Below are 13,939 nucleotides of genomic sequence, written 5' to 3'. Positions count from 1 at the left end.
TGGAAAGACTGGCAAAAATCCTTAGAAGTGGGAGTGGATATTGGGGTAGGAGAAGGGGGAATTTTAAAAAATAAACTGTTTTATACTATTTAATTGTTCATATCTAGCATGTTTGATTCCTATAATAGAAAAGTATAGATGTTATAGAAAAAGAAGAAATTAGAGAGCTAAATCAGTAGTTCTGCTGGAAAACTAAGGCTCATATTTCAAAGAAGATGGAAAATTCCTTAACCTATCTGTAGGCATTGAGACCAAAGTGATTAGGTGTTTGATGCTGTTCAGACTGCAAGAATGGAAATTAATACCATAGTACTTTGGAATGCAAAATGAAAGACATGAGATGGGCCTGTGGTATTCCTGGTCATGGGCACGGTGGACTTGTCTACACGTGCAAATCAAATGGGAAGGCAGCCAGGGGCAGGGGAAGGGCCTGGGGTCCGCAGTCAGGTGTTCTGGGGCTTTCTCCTGGGTTTGTGATTGACTAATGTTCAACCTCCTGGAGCCTCATTCTCCCCTTCTGTAAAATAGTGAACCTGGAGTCACTGATTTAAGGTGTGGTCTAGCCTAACTTTACATGAATCTGGATTATTCTGGCAAGTCCTCATTTGTAGGAGAGAGATTTGAAACAGCGGCTGAAATCTCAACTTTCCAGTTACCCACGTCCACCTAGCGCTTTGAAGAAACTTTAGTTACGTAGTACTTTAATATCTGTTTTTGTTTAGATTCAAGTTTAAAAACTTTTGGATTTTTTTGTAGTTACGCTATTTCAACTCCAGGGTCATGGAAGACCAGGCTTTTTGGAGTCAACCTTAAACGGATAACTAAGAGAAATTGATTTTCAAAATGTATTCTTTTTTTTTTAATAGATTTTTATTGGGGTATAATTGCTTCACAATACTGTGTTAGTTTCTGCTCTATAACAAAGTGAATCAGCTATATGTATACATATATCCCCATATCCCCTCCCTCTTGAGCCTCCCTCCCACCCTCCCTATCTCACCCCTCTAGGTGGTCGCAAAGCACCGAGCTGATCTCCCTGTGCTGTGCGGCTGCTTGCCACTAGCTATCTATTTTATATTCGGTAGTGTATATATGTCGATATATACTTCGCCCCAGCTTCCCCCTCCCCTCCCCCCGTGTCCTCAAGTCCATTCTCTACATCTACATGTTTACTCCTGCCCTGCCAGTAGGTTCAGCAGTACCATTTTTTTTTTTTTTAGATTCCATATATATGCGTTAGCATACGGTATTTGTTTTTCTTTCTGACTTACTTCACTCTGTATGACAGACTCTAACCTAAATGTCCATCGACAGATGAATGGATAGAGATGTGGCACATATACACAATGGAATATTAGCCATAAAAAGAAACGAAATTGAGTTGTTTGTAGTGAGGTGGATGCACCTAGAGTCTGTCAAAATATATTTTGATGAATTAATTTGATGTGTTGGGAGACACACACACACACACACACACACACACACACACACACACACACACCAAAAGACAACATGAGTCAACACCCTAGGCATTTCCAGATGAAATTAGAACGTAATATCATCCTTTCTGGAAACTGGCTTGCTTTCAGATCCAAAAACCCAGAAGTTCCACTTTGTCTCTTCTTTGGGGGTAAGATTTCATAGGAGAAGAGGTGATGGTTTTAAATGAGTTTTCATTCTTGTGTGCTGGGGGAATATCAGCCTGGAGAAGCATGTGAGGGGACCTGCGAATGACATGCCTGTGTTGTTTGTGTGTCTCTGGGAGGGTCTATGGAGACCTATCCAGAGTGGAACATGAGATTCAGACTCTCCTTCCATGTAGAATTAAATTGGTCCTAGTTAGGGCAAATTCAGAGTATCCCATATAAAGCTAGTAAGGGTACTGAAATCCAGACGGAGGGAGGACAGCACAGCAAGCAACCCAACGAGAAGATAAACGCCGGAGGGAATGTTTCATAGATTTGGTATTTGGGACACTCCACTGCCATTTCTCTCTTCCCATTTGTTTTTCAACTGATTGGAAAAGTACTAATGAGCCTGTTTACATTTTCTCCAGTTGTTTTACCCAAGTGTGAGACCAGCTGGGGAGAGGGGTTTGTTCCCTGTCCAAAGCCCTAGCTGTCTCTCCCTCTGTCTTCCTCTCACCCTCCGGCTGCCAGACCCCCTCTGCCCTGCCAAACCCCTCCTGGCCATCTCACCACCCCTCTCCCTGGGGTTCTGTCTGTGTTCAGCACTGGCCAGCAGCCCCACCACATGTTTTGCATTGCTCACACCCTCCCTTCTCTACCCGATTTGTTGTCATTTGTTTTGTTTTGTAGGGGATGAGGTACAGAGGAGGTCTTGGGTTTGTGCCCTTCCACTCAGCTTCAGAACTGGAGCCGGCCAGGGCTGCATTTGCTCCCATTTCTGTGCTGAGCTCAAAAGCCCCTGTAGGAGAAACGTCCTTCTGTACTCTCACAGCTCTTCAGGATGCATTTGCTCTCTCTGGGCTGCTCTGAATCTCTAGTGTCTGCTCTCTGTAACCCAACTCATTGTCAGTTGCTTCGCTCTTTCCTTCTGATGAGGGTGTCTCAAGCTTCTGTCATTTAGAAAACTGCCTTCCCAAGGTTTTCCATGTCCTATGACATAATTTCTGTGAATTCTCTGTTGGATGTGGTTGTTATAATTTATTCAAATATATTTTATAGCAAACGCATAACTATGAAAAAACCCCACTTACTCCCTGTGAATCATCTTGCATATCTCCAGGTATGTGGACACTTCTTAGCCCTTCCTGTGTAAGGCTCTCCGTCCCTTCCTGAAGCACTGCTGGGTTGCTCGACCTTCATGTTGCCCTCAGAGTAGTCATTCGAGCTATCAGTTTCCAGTCTGTTGGCCAGTTCTGTTAGGCCATACCCTAAGATAGTTTCTAACATTCATTAGTTGAGGAGATGATTTGGTGATGCCAGTTCTGCCTAGGCCAGTGATAATAAATATTTGTTGGATATATGAATTAAATGAATACCTTTACTTCCCTTGTCAGCACAGTTTTATCTTTTTATTTTTTTTTTTTCAATGTCAAACATATTTAATCAACTATAAGTGCAGTATTACATATAAAATTTCACTGGGTCTTGATTCAGAAGTATTGGGTTCTGGTCAGTTCAGCTCTCCGGGATTTTTTGTTGGGTTTTTTTTTTTTTTAACATCTTTATTGGAGTATAATTGCTTTACAGTGTTGTGTTAGTTTCTGCTGTGTAACAAAGTGAATCAGCTATATGCATATGTATATCCCCATATCCCCTCCCTCTTGCGTCTCCCTCCCACCCTCCTTATCCCACCCCTCTAGGTGGTCACAAAGCACGGAGATGATCGCCCTGTGCTATGCGGCTGCTTCCCACTAGCTATCTACTTTACATTTGGTAGTATATATAAGTCCATGCCACTCTCCCACTTCGTCCCAGCTTACCCTTTCCCTCCCCGTGTCCTCAAGTCCATTCTCTATGTCTGTGTCTTTATTCCTGTCCTGCCCCTAGGTTCATCAGAACCATTCTTTTTAGATTCCATATATATGTGTTAGCATATGGTATTTGTTTTTCTTTTTCTGACTTACTTCATTCTGTATGACAGACTCTAGGTCCACCCACCTCACTACAAATAACTCAATTTCATTTCTTTTTATGGCTCAGTAATATTCCATTGTATATCTGTGTGCCACATCTTCTTTATCCATTCATCCGATGATGGACACTTAGGTTGCTTCCATGGCCTGGCTATTGTAAATAGAGCTGCAATGAACATTGTGGTACATGACTCTTTTTGAATTATGGTTTCCTCAGGGTATGTGCCCAGTAGTAGGATTGCTGGGTCATATGGTAGTTCTGTTTTTAGTTTTTTAAGGAACCTCCTTACTGTTCTTCATAGTGGCTGTACCAATTTACATTCCCACCACCAGTGCAAGAGGGTTCCCTTTTCTCCACACCCTCTCCAGCATTTATTGTTTGTAGATTTTTTGATGATGGCCATTCTGACTGGTGTGAGGTGATACCTCATTGTAGTTTTGATTTGCATTTCTCTAATGATTAGTGATGTTGAGCATCCTTTCATGTGTTTGTTGGCAATCTGTATATCTTGTTTGGAGAAATGTCTCTTTCTCTCTTCTGCCCATTTTTGGATTGGGCTGTTTGTGTTTTTGATATTGAGCTGCATGAGCTGCTTGTAAATTTTGGAGATTAATCCTTTGTCAGTTGCTTCATTTGCAAATATTTTCTCCCATTCTGAGGGTTATCTTTTCATCTTGTTTATGGTTTCCTCTCAGCACAGCTTTAGAGTCTGAATTCTAATGTCTGCACACAGCCTTCTCGTTTTTCTTTCCTCCTTTCTTTTCTTTTTTCTTCCTCTCTTCCTTCCTTCTTCCCTCCCTCCCTCCCTTCCTTTCTTCCTTTTTTCCAGGCCTCCCTTTTTTCTTTCTTATTTTTTTCTTTTTAGTTGAAAATTTGGGATTTGATTTTGAAGATCACTTTCTAAAGAAACTCATAACAGACCATGCACAGAATATGTCCTTAGTTAGTAGGAGAGTCTGGGGTTTTTTCAGAGACCCTCTATTGACTCTCTGAGTTGAAACAGTTTAGACTCAACATAAAATATGCCTTGTTTACCCAGGCTCTTCATGCTCTGCATACTGTTACAGTCCTTGAAGAGCTTGTCAGTGACAAGTAAGATAAATGAATGAAGAGGACTTTACAAGTGTTTAAAAGCTAAGTATAGCATGTGCTGTCCACTACTTAATTAAACAGACCTGCACTAAACTAAGTAACGTTGTGGTGGAAACTTCTAGGCCCTTCCCTTTCTGCAAGACCCCCACCACCTCCAACAGTGCTCAAGATGTTAGAAATTTCTTGGTTGTCTGCAGTTGCTAATGTGTTAGCCTAGGTTTGAAACCATCGTATTGGTTAAAGCATTAAAAATTAGTGTGGATTGTGGATAATGACTTTTGAATTTATATTAGGGCTTGGTCAGCAATATGGACTCCCTTGGGGCTCGATCAGGATTTTATAATGTGTCTGAGTTTCATCCTTTTCACAGAGAACTTTAAAAAAAAAAAAATGAGCTGCTTCTCTCATCAGCTCTGATTGGGGTCAATGTCCAGAGAGTCAGAGCCCATTTCCAACTCAATCTTAATTTTTATAATAAAGGGGTCAGTCTTTATGAAACTGAGCAGTAGGGTAGAGTGGTTACTTAGGAAGCTCTGGCATCATAATCCCAAATCTATCATTTGTATGATCTTGGGTAAGTTTCTTAGTCTTTCTCAGTTTCTTTCTTTCTTTCTAAATACTACCACTGCTATTATTTATTTTACTTTGACTTTCCCTTTTTACCCATGCATTACAAAGGCATTTTTCTCAAACTTATCCCACAGTCTCAGCTCACAATATTGTAGCAAAGAAGGCAAATAGAGCTGTCATACTGGTAAGCCTCAGTTTCTTTATCTGTAAAGTGGGGATAATAGCAGCCTCTAGTAGGGCTGATAGTAAGGTCATATGCATTTGAGTTGCTCTTGGTTCTTATGGGCTTCTGCCCCTGTGATAGCAGCTATTAAAGATTTTGAATATACCCCTCCCCGGCAACCTACATCAGAGCATTGGTGTGACTGACTAGAAGAGATGACAACAGCAAAGTGCTGTGCTTGGCACACAGCAAGGCCTAGGAAAGCCTAGTTATTACCACTGATATTCACGGGAGGCTCTGTCTCACAGTGCCAGCCTTCCTTCTGCTACTATTAAGGATACTAATCTCTACGTCATTAGAAAAGTACATAGAACTCTTTCTCTGTAAATAATTCTGCCCCCATGGGCTGCATTGGGTGATAGCAGAAAAGAGTTGTTGATATTCTCAGCTGTAATTGCTGCCCATAACCCTTTGGGGAATTCCTCAGGTTCCTAAGGTGACAGCAGGAAGTACTTTATCAGAATAATCTCCCTCCCTTGCTTTTAGAAGGGAAAAGAAAAGAAAAGGAAAGCTACCAAAAAAGTACAGTAAGGAAGAAGAACAGATCAACATCTATTCATGTGGAGTTTGGTTCATGCTAAAACATTCTTTCCTCTCTTGCCCATTTTATAGATACAGGAACTGAGGCTCATGGAAAAGTGATTCAGTTTGAGTCACAGAGTGAATGTTTGGCAGCAACAGTGTTAGTGCTAGGCCTCTGTTACTTGCCTAAGAAAGTTGAGAGATCTAACTCCCTAGGTAATGAGAAATCTCAGAACTGTCCATGAAAAGGCCTGGTAGTCACAGAAATGTTAGTCCTGTGCAGATCTTAGACTGTTGCTGAGATTCCCATAAAAACAGACCCAGAGACAGGGATTTGGTGCAGGTAGTTTATTTGGGAGGTGATCCCAAGAAGCATGGTGAGAAGTGATACAGGGACATGAAAGGCAGATAAACATGTATTAATGGGTAGTTTCCCAATGTATTCAACCAGGGCTGCACCCTGCTGGGGACCTACTGAGAGATTCCAGAACACACCATACTGTGGTCCCACTAAGGGACTGGGGGTGCTGGTTATTTATCCATCACGTCCCTCCCTCATAGATTGAGGGTTTTTCTAAGAGCATGAACTGCCCAACTCTTCTGTCTGCCCTGTTCCCTGGCGAAACTTGCCCCTGTGATCAGAGAAAGACCTCATGCAGAGAGAGGTGCAGGGGCTTGAGGTGGGAAGATACCAGCACATCCAGGACTGCCCATTCAATCTACAGGTGACCTCCAGGGTGGAACAAGAGGGTATGGGAGGGGCACTGACTTCCCTATAACAATTAAAAATAAAATAAAATAAGAGTACTTAATGAGTAGGTACAAAAAGAGCAGCCACACCGTCCATGGTGGCTACTAATTTTCTGTCTATAAATAAGGACTAAGGGAAAACGGCTTCAGCACAGTTGCGGGGGAGAGTCTCGTCAATGTCCTGTTTGGCTGCAGATGGGCGGGAGGAAGGACTGATGAGCTGAATGGGTCGGAAGAGGTCAGAGCAGTTTTCAAGGCAGGACTGATGCTGCAGCAGTAGATTGTGTAGATATTTGTAAATACAGAGGTGTCCAGAGCCTGGCCCGTTTTCCCAGAGATGCCATAGTTTGACATGTGTGAGCATATGGCTCTGGCTTTTCCTAACTTCTTTCCAAAATGCCCCAAGCTGGTAAATTCTGAGAAATAAGATAGGAATTATCATCTCAAATATTTTTCCTGCTCTCCCCACATCCAATAAAGGAATGAGGAAAGCCCCACCCCAACACACACACACACACACACACACACACACACACACACACACACACACACGTTTTGGGTTCCAGTTCCCCTCATTGACCTGTTTTTCCTCTCATGGCGATTAGAGAGTGAGTTTACCATGGAATCTCCCCAGTCCACTCTTCCTTCTAGCCATGTCCACACCAACTTTCAAATCTTGGCTCAAGGGTCATCTGACCTATGGAGCCTTATTGACGTCACAGCCCTTAGCTAGAGGGGATTTCCCCTGCCTCCAGACAGGCATGTAAACCAAGCCTTTCTCCTTGTTTTTCTTCTCATATTGCATTATAGTTCATCCTCTAATTCCTCATATATTTATCTTTGCTTTGTTGCATGCATCTGGCCTGTGACCTTACCCTTCATACACTACCGTAGGACTCTGGAGTCAGAAACCTGGGTTTAAGTCCTGTTCTTCTGCTCACTAGCTGAGTGATCATGGGCTTGGCTTCCTCAATTGTAAAAGACAGCTCATAAGAATAGCTTTCTCAGGATTCAATGAATGCATTCTGCTCAGACCCTTAGCCTGGCACATAATTGTTTTAGTCTTTATGGTTGCGGAGTTTGGTGAGTGTTGAATGAATTTCTGTGCAATGTCCACAGTAGAAGGCAGACGCCCTTCAGTGATTCTTACTTACTCCCATAAGGTTCCCTAATGCAGCATATTCCCCTAATAGTTTCTTCACCCTCCTGCTTCATTTTGTCCTGCAAGAGTGACCCAAGCATTGGAACCCAGACCCCACTCAGTTATGATTCATTGCCGTGTGGGCCTGGTGGATGTTCAGGAAATCCCTTTCCTTTTCACTGTTCAGTTGTTGTCTGGTTTTTTCATCTTTAACTCAGAGACAAGAACTGTTGACCTTGCTCTAACTTCACAGAAACATGACCAGTAGAAGAGTTCTGGACTCTTTCGGATTTCCCTGGCAGGAAAGAGGGAGAAAGAAAACCTGAGAGAAGAAAGTGTAATTGCTATTGTATGGTATTATCTCCATATCCTATAGCAACAAATCTTATTATATATTTTTTCTTATTTAAACCATAGTCATGAAGGTTTTATTGTTAACTTGATCCAGATGACTGATCAAAGCATAGTTCATTATTGCCACCTTGCTAAAATATTTTAAAGGCAGTTTTAATGTTACACTTTTATGGCTACATATTGCTGTTAAGCTATTGAGTCTGTTTCTAGTCAATCAAGGATTTTCATTTTTGTTTCAAGAGCTCCTTGGATAAACTCTTCAGAAATGTCAAGAGAGATGGAGCATATGACACCTTTTCACAGATGGTGTTCATCAGGGATTTCAGTTAATGGATACAGTTTCAGTTTTCCATGGTTGACTTTGGGTGCTAATGGAAGTATTCTATAAAGATTCCTGTTCTTCCAAACGCTAGATGATAGGAAGGAAATGAACCCCATAACACTCCCACACTCTTTATTCTGAATGATGTAAGTACCCAAAGACAGGGAGTACTTCAGTAGGTCCACTTTATTCAAGAACAGAATATTTCTCAAACAAGAACAATTTGACTTTTGTAACAGCTCCGAAACTATACATTTAGCCTGCTCCCTCACTCCCGAGAACAACCACCACCAAAACCAAATGCACAACAGGGAAGGTTAAACTATCACATGAAGAGTTACATACTCACCTGGCTCGTCATAGATGCTAATTGTGTATTTTTTCCTTTCATCTGTTCCAAAGTGGCCTGTTCATTCCTTCGTACATTTACACATTTATTCCACACACACTTACTTGCTACTTATATACCAGACTCTGTGCTAGGTGGTGAGTCCAAGGGTAATTCACACCTAGTGCTTCCCTCAAGAGAATTTCAACCTAGTGACAGAGAAAGCCCAGAAAACACGTGACTACTTACCATTCATTGCCATAAGTGCTATGATGGAAGCGGGTGGGGGGGGGGGTGGGTACAGCATTCTGGGAGAGGCAGTAGAGGGGCACTTAATCCCTTCTGAGGTGGACTTACGGAAAGTGGTTCTGGAGGTGATGGTGTTGAAGCTAAGACCAGAAGAACTAATGAGTATAACCCAGGTAAAGGGGGAGAGAATAAAAGGCATGACAGGACCAGAGATCAGCCTGTCCCAGGGCAGGGAGGGGAGGATAGGCAGCCGAGAGGTGAACAGCAGTTACCTCACAAGAGCTTCATAAGCTACGGAGGAGATGGGGCTCTTTCCTGAGGGCAGTGGGGAGCCTCTGAGGAATCTAAAGCCAGGTCGTAACAGAGGTCTGATGTCACTCTTGACTACAGATTGTGTTCAATGCGAGGCAAGAGTGTAGCAGGAGAACCGTTAGGAACCTATTGCCCCAGAGCAATAAGGTGGCGCCTGGAAGAAAGAGGAAGTAGAAAATGAAATCTGATGAGATTTGTCTCAGCAGTCATGACATAATACAGTAAAACCAATATAACACGGTTAGCCAGGGCGAACGTGTCAGGTCAGCAGTTTGGTAAACCCTGAAAAGGAAATAAAAATGGGCTTCAGTGAATTACTAAATGAGGCCATGAGTTGCCAAGTGCAGAGCTGTGGAAAGCTATCTAGTTCCAACTCTATATTAGCTTTCCCGGGATTTCAGTTATGACTGCCCCGAGGATTTGCTGTCTAAGGCTTTGTGGTGGGCACCTTGTGTATCTCTGATGGCCACAGGGATGTGAACCATCACCTGGTAAACGTGTCTGGAAATATTTGAACGAATAGTATCCTTGTTCCAATCCTTCTTTAAATTTTCTGCAGTTTTTCTTCCATCCACCTTTTGGGAATGTTATTCATGGCTTTCTATCCTTCTAGACCATTCTTGGTGTGTTAGGAAACCAATATAATTGTGTGGAGATGAGGATAGGTAGTGTAGATTGAAAAAATTTTTTAAGAGATCCATTTCCAATTTCACAATTAAATGGGCAGGATTTGGTCAAACTTTTCTACGGAAGGGAAAACTAGCCACCAGCCTGTAAGAAATCGGTCATAGTTTAGGGGACGTGCTACAAGCAAGATAAATAAAAACGGTCTAAAATATCAGGCTAAACTCTCATTTTTCATCTCCATTTCACACTCTTCTCTTCCAGCCCAGACTAATCAAAAGAAGCCTCTTCCGCTCACAATTGCTCTGTGTACATTTCCCCCAGATCTGGTATTCACATGAACAACGTGGTTTATTTATATTTCAGCACCAAATTGGAAAGATGACATCATTCATTTACAGTCTTTATCCCATGACATGCCTATTCTCCAACACCTCATTTCAGCAGACACATTTAGGACTGCATATAGCATCTTGTTTAGCTTGTACATTCTTTTATGGGATACAGTTCAAAGGTAGGGAACTTTAAGCTTGTCGCTGGTAAGAAAATAATCTCATAAAATCACAGGAGCTTCCCCAAAGGATAAGGGCATTATGATGTTTACAATAGCAGAGTTATTATTTGTTCATTTAGGCTTCATCATTCATTCTTGGGCGAGTCCCTTCCTTCTTGACCATAGCAGATCTTACAGCTCCCTTCAGACTTTTAGAATTCTATTAGAAGAAACAATTCCAGATTTATTAGTTCATGAGTTCAAAAGTATAGGCTCCTGACACTACTGGAATTTTAGGTGTAAACGCTGAATTTCACAATCTCGTGTATGAGAGATTCCCGGATAGGGGAATCTCAGCACTTGGTCGGCAACAGCTCCACTGACCTGCTGTTTCTCATAAGATGTAACTTGTCCATTGGGTCTTCTGACACTTTAAGTGGACAAGTGAAGGATGGAAATGCTGTCAGCTGCCAACGGTTGCCTGAGATATTTTAATTCGATTTTTAGGTGGCTCTTTCCCTCTACTTTTATTGTTTTTATCCACATACACGCATGTTTTTACGTCCGCTCTGGGGCCTTTCAAATACCGTACACATTTTTAAAAAGTGGAGTCAGTAAATCATGAGACATCCTCTGTCACATAGAATTGCGACGTGAGGTGTTTCCAAAACATTTATGAGAAAGCTATTTCTACCTGTTCGGCTGTTGCCTTTTTTGCTAGCAACACGGCTAAGAGAAAAGCCTAGTGATTGAGAATTGGAAGGCCCGGAAAATCTCCGTGTTCTATGTCAAGAAAGAGCCTCTGGGGGGCTGAAATCTGTGCCTTGATTTCCTAGCTATAAATGAAAATGGTAATAATTCCTCCCAGGAAAGTTTTGAGGTTAAATTAAGATCATACATGAAAAATACTATAAGAGTAGACTGCTAGGTCCAGAATTATTATCAGAGTATTATTTATATTACATAGTAACATTCCAGCTGGCTGGGGGCTCTGCCAGCCTCTGACTTCCAGCTCTCTTAAAGTGCTGATGGCTTGGTGTCATGAGCCACCAGTGGTATTGTTATGGCAACTCATGAGATGTTCTCAACTCTTAGTGACCTTCCCTGGCTAAGGACAGTCATGCAGCTCGCCTCTAGAATGGCAGCGTCCCTCAGAATTATGGCCCCTTCTTTCTTTCAGTCACTGGTTGCAACAGCATGCATAATGTTATCTACATCTGCTTGGCCCCGTGTTAGATTCTGGAGAGAGGCAGATGAAAGAAACAGCCTCAAGTTTACTGACAAATGGACAGATAAATCGGTGGTTGGAGAGGGGTGGTAAGTAGGAGGCACACGTCACCTGCTCTCAAGGGTGGGGTCAGGAAAAGGCCAGAGACAGAAGTTAGAAGCAAGGGAAGGTGGCTGGGGGAGGTGTCACAGGCAAAGGAAACCACATGTATTAAGAAGGAGAAGTGTCTTCCAGTAAACAACAGCAACAGTAATAGTAATAACAGCATGACTTTTATTTCAAGCCCATTACGTGCCAGAGCCTGGACTGACTTGAAGTCCATCGCATCATTTTCTCCTTAGAGCAACCGCAGGGAAGGGGGTACTATTACTCCCATTTTGAAGTTGAGGAAATTGGGGCACAGAAATAGTTAACTCTCAGGAGACCACAGAACCGGCAAAGCGGTGGAGCGACACTTGAGCCCAGACGGCCTTATCTCCAAACCCACACTTGTAGTCCTACATTTCCTGGCTTTCCGAGCTGGATATTTTTATCTGCCTTTTTCCATGGTCTTTAGGCAGTTTTCTAGATTCTGTGACCCTGTTAGGTCGATTGATCCGTGGGTCTCTTTCTTGCCCTACATAATAAAACAATACAATTCTATGGCCCTTGGGGTTTAACTCTGACACCTAGTTGTCTCATGTGACAAACATAACAGGGAGTAAAGCTCTTCTCCATCAACTTCGCTTTTCTTTTGCTTAATTTCTTCAAAGCACAATATCAGTTAAAATGTCCATCGAGTGCCCTTTCCCTGGAAGTCATCATGGTAACAAACCATCCCCACCAGTATTTTTGCATTCGGCAGCTTTTAAGTGGATTTCTCGGCCTTGTCTTGCAAGGCCACTGTTTGTCTGTAGTTCTGTGTCTCCATCCAGGCCTTTTCCATCTTTTCATCCAGGGCTTCCCTCTCTTGCTTGCTCTAGAGTGTAGGATGTGACCATTGACGATATGGGATTGCAGGCTTACTCCGGACCTCTGTGATCGCTTGATAACATAAAACAAGGCACTTTAGTATGTGTCCATTTATTGCCTTTTAAATCTCGTGGGGGAAGTACACTTATGGCTCTGAATGGAGATCCAGCAACATAGTGGCTTCAAGGATGTGACAAAACCTCTTTCGCCAAAGCTCATGGCATGGTGCATTCTTTGTTAAGTTTCAGTGTAACTAAAAATGAGAACTGTTCCTAAAAAAGGAACAAAGGGAGCCCTATAGGTGCTGTAGTTATGCCCTGAGTCTCTTCGGCTGGTCTTCTAGCTCCTGACGGAATCTTCCCTGGTTTTTGTTCTGTGCAGACCCAGAACAGAATGAAGCTGATGGCGGACAACTATGATGAGGACCACCACCACTACCACCACCACCACCATCACCACCACCACCGATCTCCTGGGAGGTCGCAACATTCCAATCACAGGCCCTCTCCTGACCAGGTCAGTTTCATTGCCGCTTACCTCCAAGGCCCCTTTTACCCTTTGGATATTCTAAGATAAAATAAATAATCCTCAAGAAATAATAAACAGCATAAAGTGATACGTTCTTTGAACTGAAACTAATAGCTTTGGTATTTATTTCCATCACTCAAGGAATCTAAATGTTTTCCTTTCTCCTTCCTCTTTAAGGTTTTGTCTGTTCTTGTTTATGTTATGCATTTTCTTTCCTCCTCTCCTTTCTTCTTTCATAGATATGTAGTCTGTTGCTGGCTCAGTATCTAATGGTGGCTTACTTTGGAATGTCTCTTTCAGAGTTTTAAGAGAAAGCACTTTGTTTCCATGAGCTTGGCAATTAGAGAAGCCTTGAGTTTGGTGAGAACAGTCCTAGAAAATTCCTTAGTGATGCAAATTAAAAGTGGGGTAAAATAACATGAAAAGAAATCAGTTTTGCTTCATTTTAGCCAGTGAAGTCAAGGGGTCCCGTTTATTTGATTTGGACCCTATCTTCTCCCTTAACTAAGTAAAGAAGTGAAGAGATGGATTGACAAAAACACAGCCCTTCTGTGGTTTTCAACGCTATGCACATTCACCCACCACATGCAAAAACTATTTATGTTTAGCATTAACACTCTTGAAGGTAAATTTTGTGGAAATTATGAAAT

General features: G+C 42.3%; 1 protein-coding gene across 1 annotated transcript in view; it reads left to right on the top strand.

Moving 5' to 3' along the window:
* Positions 1-13,939, top strand: part of ERC2 (ELKS/RAB6-interacting/CAST family member 2) — a 750,321-nt gene that overhangs the window by 721,721 nt on the left and 14,661 nt on the right. Inside the window, exon 15 of the mRNA XM_060021473.1 lies at positions 13,143-13,277. Within this exon, the coding sequence (XP_059877456.1) occupies positions 13,143-13,277 (135 nt within the window). The remainder of the gene's footprint in view (positions 1-13,142; positions 13,278-13,939) is intronic.

This window comes from Delphinus delphis, chromosome 10 (assembly GCF_949987515.2).
Source record: "Delphinus delphis chromosome 10, mDelDel1.2, whole genome shotgun sequence".
Taxonomy (NCBI): domain Eukaryota; kingdom Metazoa; phylum Chordata; class Mammalia; order Artiodactyla; family Delphinidae; genus Delphinus; species Delphinus delphis.
Note: the sequence above shows the minus strand (reverse complement) of the source record. Positions and strands in the feature narration are given on the sequence as shown.